Source organism: Podospora bellae-mahoneyi, chromosome 5 (genome assembly GCF_035222275.1).
Source record: "Podospora bellae-mahoneyi strain CBS 112042 chromosome 5, whole genome shotgun sequence".
Lineage (NCBI taxonomy): Eukaryota > Fungi > Ascomycota > Sordariomycetes > Sordariales > Podosporaceae > Podospora > Podospora bellae-mahoneyi.
Window position 1 is genome coordinate 2278567 of NC_085884.1, and position 14260 is coordinate 2292826.

The 14260-nt window shown below is 50.8% G+C and overlaps 4 protein-coding genes across 4 annotated transcripts; 2 read left to right on the forward strand and 2 right to left on the reverse strand.

The window, feature by feature from the left end:
* Positions 1-4767: 4767 nt before the first annotated feature.
* Positions 4768-8952, reverse strand: QC761_511700 (uncharacterized protein; the record flags this gene model as incomplete). The annotated part of the gene is given in 6 exon segments (XM_062880333.1): positions 4768-4854; positions 4867-6819; positions 6868-7029; positions 7086-7409; positions 7457-7985; positions 8041-8952. The coding sequence occupies 6 exon segments, from the start codon at positions 8121-8123 to the stop codon at positions 4768-4770; spliced, it is 3138 nt and encodes a 1045-aa protein (XP_062731032.1). The 5' UTR covers positions 8124-8952.
* QC761_511710 (uncharacterized protein) lies at positions 8856-9573 on the forward strand (the record flags this gene model as incomplete). Its single annotated transcript, XM_062880334.1, has 3 exons — positions 8856-9208; positions 9262-9279; positions 9337-9573. The coding sequence occupies exons 1-3, from the start codon at positions 9164-9166 to the stop codon at positions 9571-9573; spliced, it is 300 nt and encodes a 99-aa protein (XP_062731033.1). The 5' UTR covers positions 8856-9163.
* Positions 9574-10563: 990 nt separating this feature from the next.
* On the forward strand, positions 10564-12248 carry QC761_511720 (uncharacterized protein; the record flags this gene model as incomplete). Its single annotated transcript, XM_062880335.1, has 2 exons — positions 10564-11729; positions 11780-12248. The coding sequence occupies 2 exons, from the start codon at positions 10564-10566 to the stop codon at positions 12246-12248; spliced, it is 1635 nt and encodes a 544-aa protein (XP_062731034.1).
* A 189-nt stretch (positions 12249-12437) lies between these two features.
* On the reverse strand, positions 12438-14260 carry QC761_0080580 (uncharacterized protein; the record flags this gene model as incomplete). The annotated part of the gene is made up of 2 exons (XM_062872836.1): positions 12438-14001; positions 14040-14260. The coding sequence occupies 2 exons, from the start codon at positions 14258-14260 to the stop codon at positions 12438-12440; spliced, it is 1785 nt and encodes a 594-aa protein (XP_062731035.1).

The window sequence follows — 14260 nt, forward strand, 5'->3', positions numbered from 1 at the left end:
TGTAGGGTAATTTGATGATATATGATGGATCTGGCGGGCCCGTTTTCTGGTAAAAGTTCACCTTGTGTATCTTACGCGGATGTGTCAAAGTGTTAAACGTGAATACAAGTGGTTATTAACCAAGGTACTCTTCCTGTTGTCCATCTTGGAGCTTTCATTTTCCGAAGGAGCTTATCAACAGCGGTGGACATCACGGCTGAGGACTGTGCTCAAAGCGAAGGGACTATGGGCTGGTGAAGCAGAACGGAGCATGTCAAAGGCACTTGAAGGTTGTCTGAGCACCTCGAAACTCGTCGTCGACCTTGGTTAGTGATTATCCTATCTATGACTATCCTATGACATCGGTACCCAGGCTCTGACATCCACCGAAATTGAACTAAGACCTCTATTCGATATGAGTAAGGTATCATCAAGTACTGACCGCCATATATAATGGGAATTGCGTTTCAATCGCTCATGTTGCTCCACTCTCCTTCATCGTTACTATCTTCTTCACAATACGGTCTCCCTTCATCATTTTCTTCAGAAAAGGCTTGAATCGTCGTCGGAAAATGAATTGTCTTCAAAAAATTCCAATTGATTGTGCAAGGTCTTTGACTGTCTGGACACATCTTCAAGTGGCTCCCGACGATCCACATACTTTTGTGGTCGACGAGTCCTTTCATCACTCCAACTCCAGGCAATGTCTTCAGCAATAAATTCTTTGACCAAATCCCTTCGCTTCCGACGTTCCAGGTTGTTTTGCATAGATTCCATCAGCTTGTAGAATTTCCATAAGATAGAATTTCGTGTCTTCAATCATAGCTATGCGCTTGAGACTATGAGCCAGAGAATCTGTGTACGTGGAGTCGATGGTGTCGAAGCAGTTATAATCCCGAGAAATATAGATAATGCGAGTTACCCAAAACTTCGTTTTCCGGAGCCTCCTGACATTATCCTTTTCGGAGTTGGACAGATCATCTCGATGATAAAACGTACGGCGGGCGAGTGCGAGCAGGGTAGCAGTGTCGGTCTCGACGAAAAGCCCACCACCATGGATTGCGTCGACAATCTCTGCACATGCAATGGACGACCATCCATGAGAGCTGAACTCAAATATTCCTTTCATTTCATGTTGGTAGACAGGGCAGATAGTGAACCTTGGCAGCGGAAAGAATCTCCAACACTTGCACCCGAGAGATCCCATACCTCCTCCAATTATGCTGAATCTCGCGGAAGAAGGAAGCAGGGTTGTCGCACATCGTCCGCACGTTACTGTGTTTGAGGGAACCTTCGGGAAACAGTAGTACAGCAACAAGCACAGCTTGTGTAATTTTGACAAGCCTTTCCACTTTGCTGAGACGATCACATTGCAACAGCTTCTGTCCCTCTTCGGACCCCTCAGGAAACTCTTTGGCCGATCGATGAATAAGAGAACCCTGTTAAACACGGGCGTGTTGGCGTTTTCTGTGACATCCAGGAGCCCTACGCAACGGACTTCTATTCGGCGCGCAAGTTGATCCGATGTCTTCGTGAGAGTTCGCTCCAGGCCCTCGGTTTCTAACCTTCCACAGCAAAACTGATCCATGAGGCTCAAGTCAGTTGCCAAAATCAATTCACCGATGGCTAATGGCTTGCAGTTATCGATGAGCTGGCAGGCCAAAACTGTGTTGAGATACATTGCAGCATCTCGTCGATACACAGGCTCGTCATCTCGAAGTCGCTTCCACATCGCCGCATATAGATCTTTCAAATCTCTTGGCAAAGCTCTCAGGCGCTTGCCTAGTTCCCAAACACTGTCGCGTTGGGCTAAACCATTTCTTAGCGACTGAAGGGCTAGTGCAACCCACAAAAACACTCCATCAGCCATCTCACAAATACTTTTCAGGAGTGGTGTTTGGTCAGAGCCAGCAAGCTGTTTGAAACGTGTGTCCAAGACACTGGAGGCGTATTTCCAAATGTCCCACTGTGTGAGTTCGTGAATTTTGAACATTGGCGCATGGGATAGACCGCTTTTTAGAAGGGGTTCAGCACGGCTTGCGACGCATATTTTGACATTCTTTAGAGTTTGGAGCTCCTTAACGAGGTTCAGAAGTCGCCGTTGTCCTTCTGATAGACCGGTATCGATCTCGGCAAGCCCGTCCAAAAATATACAGACGTCGGTGCCCAGATGCTCTAGAGCGAATTTGAGAACCTTCTTGAGCTCCTTCTTGTTCCAGTCAGGAGCTTCCCCTTTCTTGACCGTCCAGGGATATTGGGTGCTGATTCTGGTGGTCATCTCGGCAACGGAGTCGAGCAATTGATGGAGCAACGAACACAAAACTCCCTTGATCCTTCTCTCCATGGATTGACCAGCAGTCCAGATGAAGTGGCTCAGGATGACAGTCTGTTTCCCCGCCGCATTGAAAAGTCGTATATTTCTGGGATTATTGGCGACATACTCCATAAGAGTACTTTTGCCGGAGCCTGGCTTCCCGCATATCCAGAAAAGAGGCTCGTCAGTCGACTGCAGCGACGACAGGAACTGAATTGAAGCCTCCTGACGCCTTGCAGCGTCTCCGAGAAGCTTATAAATATCTTCATGCTCCTCGTCTATTCTGCTCTCGTCCGGTTCGTTGCTATCCTCATCGTCGTCGTCGTCGTCGTTGTCGTCATTGTTGTCACACGGCAAAGGCCAACCACCTGCAACCACGACCAACAACACTGCCAATATCACCGTAAGGAGGGGTAACTGCAAGTTGTGAGCCTCTCGTCGAAAAGTGAGGCAGGCAATCAAAGGCAAGGCGGGTATCAAAGGAATACTATTGGCCCAGAAGAGATATTGAAGGACTTGGCAGAGGCCTGAGGCACGAAGGCACGGACTAGTTGACAGGGAGATAAATACGCGTTCAGGATCACTGTATTAACTCTGAGTTTTCCTTCATCATGGACTTCGAGGCCATTGAAGATTATTACTGGAATTGAACTATTTGTTCCAAGCCCTGTATCACAGCCCTTGTCACAATTGTTATCATCGTAATCAATGTCGTCATCATCATCATCAATGTCGTCATCATCATCATCATCTTGATCGTCGTCGCCGTCGTCGTCGTCGTCTTTGCTATCATCGTCGTTTTCAGAATGCCCAAATATCCATCTAAAGGTGTTGGCAGCGGGCGTTCTGATCTGGTTGCGCCGTTCGCTCAGGCTGCCGTACTTGACACTGTTCAAAAGCCTACGGTGCTTGGCTTCATCGAATATGGCGGTTTTCAGATTCGTCACCTCGGTCGTAACGTGAGTGAGAATAGAATCGTGACCAAACCTGATACTTGCTGCCTCGACTATCACGTGGTCCCGGATGGAATCCCCTTGTTGAATGAGCAAGCAAGTCATGCGTGATTCCCCATCTGCAATAGTCGTCACAAGATTGCGGAGCTGCAAGTCAAGTTTAACGAAATCGTCCCGTTGGCGTATATGGATTGCTTCGGTTTTGGTGCTGAAGCCATGGTAGGTGGTGCAATTAGAGAGGCTCCCTTGGAGGAAACGGAGGCAGTAACTTACCAGATGCTGTACCACAAACGGGTCTCAAGTGCGGACTGGTTCCTATTCAGGGTCTTCTCAAGCTCCTCATGCTTCTTTTTGAGTGTCAATGTGAGTTTCGTCCCAAGTTTGCTTGACTGCCATCTTCTTCCAGTAGTCGTTGTCGCCTGAAATTTGCCCAATTCCTCTCCTAGAGCTGTGGCAGCAGCTTTACACTCCTTTGCTATAGCAAGGAGTTGCCGGTCATTTTGCGTGAGAGTTTGTGTAGCCGAATTGAGACTCTGTGTGACGTCGTCAAAAACAGCGTTGAGATGGACTAGGGTCTTGGACAAGTCTGCGTCGGGTGTCTCTCCCTTCAGAAGTCGAGTGCAAGTCGTGTACAATTCACCGGCAAAACTGGTAATTTGGAACACGTTGCAGACGAGACCAAGCGCCGCGAGGGTTTCTAGGCCAGACATGATCGATACCGAACAACTACAGGTAGGTTCGGCAAGTTGTGTAGGAGGAAGGACGGGCTGGTTGTCGAGAGGGGGAGTAACTTGGACTCGGAAATCTTTTGCTATGTTCATGCGAGGTGGAAGGTACACATACCTAAGAAAGATAAGCATTTGGTTCCGGCTATCAACAGTGGCTATGAGACAAACCAAGAGCAGTCAAGGAAGACAAATTTTGTGTTCAGAACCTCGAGAGATTGCTGCTAGAGAAAAGGAAACAAGGCATCGCGGGACGAAAGGGCGGAGAAGGACACGATAAGGCCACTGAAAACACACCCACCTGCAGGAGTGCCTCAGGTATCTCGGAGCCTGATTAAAACTGTAGAGAGTTGTCCCTCAGCCACTGCAGATCATCAACATCATTAACAGCCCAGTGAGCAATGATGGGTTGCTATTGGTGAGGCTTGCAGATGAGGGAGGTGGGGGGGGAGGGGGGGTGAGGGACACGGTCGAAGCCAATGTATCGGAGGGATGGGTCGAGAAGACACACAACCGGCGGGTGGGACCTTCCAGAAATAGCGTTTAAGATGTATGAAGATGCATGCGTCCATTGGAACGAATGAACAAATCATGTGAAGGAGATATCCTATTACCTAGTTGAGTGGACTGTCTGTCAAGCCCGTGTCTGCTGGCTGCCTCGAGAGCAGGTCGTCACTGTTCCACAAAGTTGGCCCAACTGAAGTGCCTATTCTGTATGCTGCCGTAAAAAGGACCGCACATTTTATGGTTGATATGGAGGGTTTCCAGTCTTGAGACTACCGGTGGCGGATGACTATCATACAGCCAACCCAACCGGCACCCCCCTCAATCCCTTCCCAACCCCAGGCGCATCCAGCATCAACTTCCCCGGCAACTCGAACCTCTATTCTTCCACAGGCTTCCACTCCTTCTTCCTCCCAACCCCCCTTCCCAAGCCAGGTCCCGGCAAAATAGGTGTAACGGGCGACATAATCCCCCTTCCCACCCAGCCACTCCTCCTTCCTTCCTTCCTCCCTTTCCCCAACCTCTGCTCCTCCTCCTTCACCCTCAAAGCAGCAGCAGACAACCCCCCCAACTTCCTCAACACCCTCTCAAGCCTAAACCTAGCTCCATAAACAGGGCTCATCAATCCTTTTGTCTTGGTCCCTGCCTTTGTATGCAAAGTGATAATCTCATCTGCATCATGAGTCCCGAGAAGTGAAGTCCATCGTTTCCATAGGCGGAACTTATTCGCGGAGAGGGCAAAGAAGAGCTTATTTTGAGGTAGGAAATAGCGGAAGTGTTGTGGTGACAACAGATGGAAGATAAGGTTGGAGACGGCGTATTGAAGGAAGGGGTAGGATGACGTGATTAGCTGGCGTTGGTTGGCAGTCGTCGAGAGGGGCCGCAGCGGAATGTTGAGGCTGAGAAAAGGGGCTGACTTGACGTTTGGGCTTGGTTTGGGACTTTGAGTTAGACTCTCAAAGTCACGCATATTGAGGTAGGTCAGACAAGCTCGGAGGAGGGAGTAATGTGAGATATTGAGGAAGTCGGTCGTGGTTAGGTTGGCCGGGATGGTACTGTTGCCAGACGTGAGGCAAGTAAAGCCTCGGCCCGAGAGGAAGAAAGAGCGGACGGAGCAGTGCCGTGCCTGTACTCGTTGAAGGCCAAGGGAATCGTTTCCATCCGACTTAACTTCAAGGAGACCAATGGAGCGGGTTCGTACCCATCTGTGGAATTGACAGGGTGTGTCGGATGTTATCACAGAATTCCGAAGTTGCCGGAGGTCCCGCATCGAAAATGGGGCTCCAACATCGAGAGCCATCAACCGCCCGAGACGCTTGTAGTGCTCGAACTGGTTTGGGTCGGTGAGTCTGATTGCAATGAAGAGATTATTCAGACGCATCGGCTCAGAGGCAAGTATTACCCACTGAAAGAGGATCAATGCCTCAGCCCTTTCTTTCTCGTTCAAGGTGCTTAACATCCACTCATACAGCCCGTGCAAATCACCAGGAACCTCTTGCAGGGTGCACTCGATGAGCTCCTGAGTAGCGCCTTCTAGAATAGCCGCATTAACGATATTAACCACAATCTCAGCCCACAAAAAGACGCCTCCTGCTTTTCGACCAATCATCATGACTGTACGGTTGCGTTCCTCCCATTCTGCCATCAAGTTGAGACTGACAAAACGAAGGATATCGTCGGTGTTTCGGATGTGCATTGGGATGCTGATGGTATTGTACAGCTCGGTTTCGGGGTGGTAAGCACTGGTGACACATATGCTGAAGTTGGAGTTATGTGCGAGACGGGACAGACGACTGATTACCTCTCCGACATACATTGACCCAGCCTCATCCGGTATCTCGACTAGAATGAAGATTCGTCTTGTGGGGGTCTTGATTGTTTGGCCGATGTAAAAATCGGAAAAGAATGACAGAACTTGGGCATCGTCGAAGGCCTCCGGGTCAGCTCGAGGTTGCCTGTAGAGTTCGAGTAATGCCGTCCGAAGACGCGGGTCCTGCAGAAATAGCTGTCCCAAAAGACTACGACAGACACTCGCTGGGATGCTTGTCTGGTGTGCTGTAATACCGATAATGGATGCTCCAGCAGGGCCCCACTGTCGTCCAAGCCTCCTGCGTAGAGACGTGAGAAGGATATTTTTGCCACACCCAGATTCGCCTCGTATCCAGAAGACCTTGTTCTTGTTTGGGCCACTTCGGTTGTGCCATGTCTGAAAGTCGTACAGATCGTATAGCCAAAGGCAGGTTCCAGGATAGGATGCGGTCGGGGGGGTCTCGGCGTGAAAAATTGGGGGTGGAACGAGTGCCGCCAGGCAGTCGGTTTCTTCGCTATTTAGGACATGACGCTCCTTCAGGTTAGCTGGCAATAACTTGACAGCAATCTGGAGGTGACTTACTCTTTCCTCTTCGTCCCGAACAAACTCAGCCAAGCAAGTTTTCAAAGCTTGGTATCCCGCATCTTCCATCGACCAAAACTTAGCAATGTTGTTATGCAGAGCCCCGATCGTTGTTGCCTGTTCTCGAGGGTCTCCGATGAAGCTTGCAAGTCGACGTACGGTCTGTGTGCATTTCTCAGGTCTCTGTCCTTCTTCGCCGGGAATTGGCGGTTACTTACTGCCGCAGCCCGCTCATCAGCATCTGTAAAGCTTGGAATAACAGGCTCCTGGAATGTCTTGACCCTGAAGTTGAACTCGTTCCATTGCCTGATGAACGATTGTCGTCCAAGCTCAATCTCAGCGCTGCTGCCACCACAAAGCTGTGGCAAAACAGGATCGTCTGGGTCAACAGAGAGGGTCACACTGCCCATACTTGTCACAGCTTCTCCAAGTGATGCATGTTCCGTGGCGCGGTGAGGGCTAGCGAGGAAAACCACGGCGGATGTCGAGAAAAGGACATCTTTCAGAGGCCCGTCGCGTTCGATGTCGGCGAGGCGAAGGATCTACAGGAGTAAGCCAATAAAACATGACAAGCCAGAGAGACCCTTACTTCTTTTAGGATGATACCGCCGGTGGAATGAGCAACGAAGACAAGAGGACGCGCTTGCGCCCCAAACGCTGCTCGCGCAGTAGCCAGTTCAAAAAAAAACTCGCTGGCATGCGCAAATATGTCGCCTTGTAGCCGGAGGGGCTTCTTATCCACAACCAGGGTGTGGTAGCCCCACGTAAATATCCTGGCGTGTGGGCAGGATTGCGGTAAAAAGTCCAACGGCCAGAACACGTCGTTCCTTGGGGCCTTGTTAAGTTGATCCGCAAAGTCGGCAAGACGTAATCGGGAAGATGACTTGAACGAGGCTTTTCTCAGCAAAGTTCGCGATCTGCTAACAAAGCCTTCCTCTTTGGCAAGTAACGGCTCCGAGTTCGTTCGCCTGAGTTGCGCTGTAGGAGCCGGCTTTCTCAGTCTCTTCCCGTGTGTTGATGAGGGATGTGTTGGCGTGATGGGTGTTGGCGTTTGCCCTTCGTCAAAGCACTTCCATGACCTGACAGGATGGCCGCCCATGCCATGGACCAAGATAATACTGCGCATAATGATCAGACAGTGCTCTCATTCAGCCGAAAGGGTGGTCTACTCACTCAACGGCTGGATCGATTGGTCCGTCAGGCTCATATAGCAGCGTAAGCCCAACTGACTTGATCTGGTCTTCTTGAATCTTCATTTTAGTGTGACCAATCAACCGTGCAAAACAACGAGTTGAGAAAATTACACAAAACGATGTTGATGGTCAGAATGCCATCTGGCCCAGGTTGTCGGACGTTGTTCAGGTCTTCAACATCCTTATTATTAGCCTCGCTGTGCCGCCCACCATCACCGAAGACCTGACACACAACAAAATAATGAGCATTGGTTGAAACGCCGTTTCTTGTTTCTTCTGGTGGTGGTCTGGAAGCGGGCCGATCAAGTCCAACGTCTTCAACCGTGCCGTCTTCGCCTCTCTCAGGCCGCCAAAAGCCGACACAATACCCGAACCGGCTGTTCTGGTATCGAAACGCCATGGACGCATGGCCGACACTCAGTTTTGAGTGTCAAGAACAAGTCATGCTGATTTGAGGCAATGTGAAGCCAGCTGGTTCGTGAACTTGTAGTGATGAGCATTATCAGGAGAACGATGATAATTGGCATGGAATATTGAGGAGGTCAGTGATATCGATTTATTTGGAGGCAATTTTTTAAAAAAAAGGAAAAGAACAATGTAAAAGGAAGAAAAAACCCAGATCGCAGGTTTGATATTCCCCAAGCAAAAGACCAGCGAGAAATTGGATAGGTGTTGACAATCAAGCGATGACCAACCTGGTCAGTCCATCGGCGCACAGACACACCCACGATGATAAAGCCGAAACAACAGAAACAGTTTTCTCGAGAAGGACGCCGCCTAGGGTAGATAAGAATATTTGACCATTACGTTGCTCTGAAGACTGGTGTTGATGTTGATGGGGATAGTTATCATGCATCCTTGGCATCTCCAAAGCCCCCAAATGCGACACTTCCCCACCTGACAAAGCGGCGATTAAAGTCACGTGAAGTGGCGTCCCGCGTCGCTCTTCCCAGCGGCGTGTTCGTCCCATTCAGCGGCAGACCTTGAACGTCACCATCGTCGTCACGAAGTGACCTAGTGGACTCTGTCGCTTGGGTTGCTACTCTATTATCGATGTAATATATCGCCCACATTATTTTTTACTTTCCAGTCCCTTTCGAAGCATGGCTTGGGCTCGCATACTTTGGCAGGTGTACCTGCGAGTAGAGGTTTGTCTTCCTTGCTGTTATCTTGGAGAGCTTGTACTGACTTACATTTACAGGATCATATCGTCGCCCGAGTAAGCTCCCCAATCATCCTGCTCCCCGATCCCTATACAAGGCTCTAACCGACAAAGATCCTCCAAAGCCCCGGCTTCCACCACGGCGTACGGCGCATCCACCGTAGAGTTGAAGATTTCCGATACGGGCGCAACCCACACGAACCACTGCGTCAGGGAGAGGCCTCAGCAGACCCTAGAGAAGGATACGAACAGGCTAGGAGTTTCTTCAAATACTTTATTGACGAGCTCAAGAACCAGGCCAAGGGGAGGCCAACGGATGTGGCACCGCCACCAGCACCATCCAAGAAGTAAAGAGGCGTAGGCATGCGAGGAGCAGCGAACGTTTTAAGGAAAACACGATGCACGATCAATCCTTTGCCGTCAGCAAGAAAATACACCGGCTTATTAGAAGCCAAGGGTATAACACCAGCTGGTGCGTGGCATTGCCCGACAGAGTTCGGGATGGGGCACATCTCCGGAACGAATGTGCCCCCATACAGCCTCAGGAAACCATTCGCAGTAAGAATTTGGCTTGCGCTAGTAGCGTTGGGAACCAAGATATTTCTACTAGCGAGAAACTTGGATGGCACGTTTTTGGCATATCACCGAGCTGTACGCAACGCCATACGAGAGTGCAATCAATATCAAAATTCAGACCTTGCAAGCTATTCCCACTTCCTCGACATACCAAGGTCTTGTACCCACAATAGTCCACATCACCACCTTCCCGCTATCCGTCTCCTATCATTTTCAATACTCAAGATCTTGCAGTTGCACCATCAGTGGTATCGCCAGTCTGTCAGTGGTATTTCCTTCAGCTTGACAACACACACACAGCCCCATTATGCATGGTTCGCACTGCATAACCCCTGCGTATTCGCTACGTGATAGCACGTTGGGGATAACGTACCCTGCAGTTGTCCATGGTGCATGCGATGATAGTAGCAATGTTGCAGCTGCAAAGCGGGGAAAAGACTGTTTGATTGACCCGATGGTTACACGTCCTTGCTGACATGCATCTTGGCAGTCATCAACAATGGCTTGTTGGATGAATACAGATCACGGCATGCAGGGTTCCCCACCAGAACTGCCGTGTTCGAGGGTGATCATCAGTGGGTGGGTGGTGTTATCCCAAGATTGAGATGGCTTCATTGCTACACACATGCCGGTGGTCCGTGTTGGCTGACGAGGAGGTGACGGGAGGTTGCGTTTTGAGGAAATATATAGGGGCTGCCGGGCGCGGTTGGGTGTCTGGGCTTGATCACTTGGTCCAGGAAGCACCTTGCCTTCACCATCACCACCATGGCGAGCTGGTACTTATCCCTTTTCATAGGCATTCTGGCCTTTACGATCTTCAAGCTTCGCAATGTCGGCCGTCGACCGAAAGGTCTCCCTCCTGGACCTCCAACCCTCCCCCTCATCGGCAATTTACACCAGATCCCGCCCAAGAACGCATATGTCCAATTCAAGAAGTGGGCAGAAGAATACGGCCCAGTCTACTCGCTGATCACCGGGACGAAAGTCATGATTGTGCTCAACACCGGCGTCGCCATCAAAGACCTCCTCGACAAGCGCAGCAACATCTACTCGTCCCGACCGGAGATGTACATCTCCTCCCTTGCCAGCGGCGGCCTCCGCATGTTGCTCATGCCATACGGTGATACCTGGCGGCGAGTCAGGAAGCTCTTCCATGGGTTGCTGCACCTGAAGGCGTCGAACTCGTACGTCCCCTACCAGGATCTCGAGAGCACATCCATGATGATTGCGTTGTTGGAAGAACCAGACAAGGTGCTGCATCATATTAGACGGTACACCAACTCCTTGACCACCCAGATCGTCTACGGGTTTCGAACCCCAAAGATTGATGACCCCAAGCTGCTCAGACTGTACCACGTTATCGAGGAGTGGTCGTCCATCACCGGCGCCGGGGCGGCAGCTGTCTTGGACGTCTTTCCCATTTTCCGATCCCTACCCCCTTTCATTCGCCCACTTTATCGCCATGCATTGGACCTCAAAGAGCGAACGTTTGACCTCTACAAAGGCCACTGGCTCGAGGCGAAGAAAAAGGTGCAGAATGGCACAGCCAAGCCATGTTTCTGCGTCGGTATTGCCAACGCACAAGAAAGCCAAAAGTTTGATGATGACTTTGCTGCCATGGTTGCTGGGACGGCGCTGGAGGCAAGCTCGGATACCACTGCCTCGACGCTGGCGGGGTTTGTCCTTGCTATGATCTTGTATCCGGAGGCGCAAAACAAGGCGCAGAGGGTGGTTGATGAAGTTTGCGGGGATAGATTCCCCTCAATTGAGGATATGGAAAACCCAAAGGCGCAGTATATCAGGGCTTGTGTGAAGGAGAACTTGAGGTGGATGCCGACCGCGATATTGGGCGCGCCGCATGCGGTGATTAGGGATGATGAGTATATGGGGTATAAGATTCCCAAAGGGGCGGGGGTGGTGTATAATGCTTGGTTGGTCACTTCTATTCCTTTCTTCGCTGATATTTTGCTGATGGTTGCAGGGCTGTACATATGGACGCCGAACGACACCCTAACCCCCGCGTCTTTGATCCTGACCGGTACATCCATGACTTTGCTAGCTCGACCGAGTCAGCTCAACAGGCTGACGCTACCAAACGGGATCATTTTAGTTTTGGGGCGGGGAGGAGAATCTGCGAGGGGATGCACGTGGTTGACAGGTCGATGTTCCTTGTTATTGCGAGGTTGATGTGGGCGTTCAAGTTTGAGAAGGCGATTGATGAGGTGACGGGGCAGGAGATCACACCCGATCAGGATGATCTAGTCGGTGGGTTCCTGATGCAGCCCAGGCCGTTTAGGTTGAAGATCACGCCCAGGAGCGAGAAGAAAGCGGAGACGGTGAGGGAGAAGTGGGGGGAGTGTTTGGGTTTGTTGGATGAAGGGGGGCAGTGGAGGAGTGTACCGGAGGGGATGCCGTTTACTGTTTCTGAGGGGGATGGGAAGGGGGAGTGATAGTTGCTTTGACCTTGATGGATATCTTGGGGGTGGTAGTTGTCTTGCGATGTTGGTGAATGGATGGAGCCAGACATACGAAGGTTGAGAACTTTGGTCCCGATTTGTTCAGTAGTATATATCTGGGGTATTAGGTGGCGTAAAACTTTGAAATAAGCTCAGTTCATCACGTTCTTGCTTGAAAACCCCTCAATTCAAGATGCAGTCCACTCGTTGCAAACCTAACCTTCCCCCAAGTGGAACTGTCAAGACTTTAACCCCCGATAGAATGTCAAATCTTGTCCATTCTATCCCGATATCCCCCTGCAGTGCGTGTTCCATGTCCTCTTCCATATAGCCAGGCACATACGAGTCACCAACATACTCATAGTAACCATCGTGAATAAATCTCAGGATTAGTGGAGCGTGACCTCCTGCATCCAAGCAAACAAGATCGCCCTCCCTGCAGTCAGGCGAACCCAGTCCGAGTCGGAACCTGGAATTGGAACCCAGCCCCGTGGCCATGTAGAGCTGGCGCTGCGGTGCAGTTCTGCTAGCATTCAGAGTGGTGGTGTGCGTGATGGCTTCAATTACCTCAGTCTTGTTAATCTTATTGTTCTCGGGCTCGGCGTCAAGATAAAGTCTATCCACCTTGAGAGAAGCACGACTGATGGCTTCCTTGAACCAATCAAACGACTCCTCACCAAGGTTCTGGCCACCTGTGAGGCAGCTGTACAACTCGACGAGACATGGCTCATTGATAGGGCCGACAAATCGTATAAGTCTGTCGAGGTTCGTCCACCACCTCTGCAGGCTATATGTCCTGTGAATTATGCCAACCAACTTGCCGTGAACCTGCAGCACCCCCGCGTTTAATACAACCGGTAGATGCTCGCTTCGAGATATCACACTTCTCGTTACCCGACTCAGTGCCGGGTACCGGAGAGCTTCAATATTGCAGGAAAAGTCCGGCGTCCAGGAAGGGAGGTATGCCTCCCACGTCGTGAGATGGGTCCTGAGATGGATGAAAAGAAACAAAATAATCAGTGTCTTGTCACTCTCAATCAAAAACTTTGCCATTTCGGTGTAGACCTCCGACACATGCTTGTTGTAATCCGGTTTGGGAGGGTGAATGCCCGCCGCAATCCCATCAAAGTGTATCATGCCAACAATGGCAAAGACGTGATCTCGAAGGTCGGAACATTCCTTATTGATGCTCACGGTGAGGACCTCGTTTAGGTTGGTGATGCCCTGGCCACTGTGGTGGTGTTGGAGCTCATAAGACTGTTGTCGCAGATAGTCGATCCCCGAGAACATTTCGAAAGCCCTGGTGTATGCCTTCAAAGTTTGACGCCCCAGTATGCTCGACTTTGGGGTCAAGACGTCTTCAAGCTCCTCCCCCATAGCCAGAGGGCTGGCAGCAGCCCATGTCTCCCAGTCTTCCCACTGGTTCCCACATCCGATAAGAGGCGCTTTTTCTGGGCAAATGACCTCCTGTAGAATCCATGTTCTGCTCCAAAAAGGCCGGTTCATCAGAGCTGTCAAAGGCTCAATGGCGCGCCACACGTCCAGAGCCGGCTTCATGGGGGACCTCGCAGACACAGCTCGAATGAGCTCAAAGGCCTCTTCGGTCTCAGGACCAGCTGGGCCCAGCCATGCAAGAACACGGGATGCGCCCTTAAAATTTGTCCCATGTACTCGACCTGGTGATTCCTCTCTGTATTGTCCTCTTGGTTGATGCAGATGGCGTCGATCCAGACCCGGCCGTCCCGATCTTTGAGTCTGAGGTGGCGAAAAGCATCATGAGCTGACTTGGTGACGGGCAGAGAGGCCGCGCCGATGGAAATCAAGTAATTGCGGGTTGGATCCCCCCAAGTGTAGGAGAGGGCTTCGTAGTCGTTTTCATGTTGCAGGCTGTGGTGGGTGAGGGAGCATAAGATTGGATCGTCGGACGAGCCTGGGTGGATCGTCAAGACGCGGATTTGGGCGATCGAGTGATCGATGGGTTGGTATTCAAGATGTGGAGGTGGCAT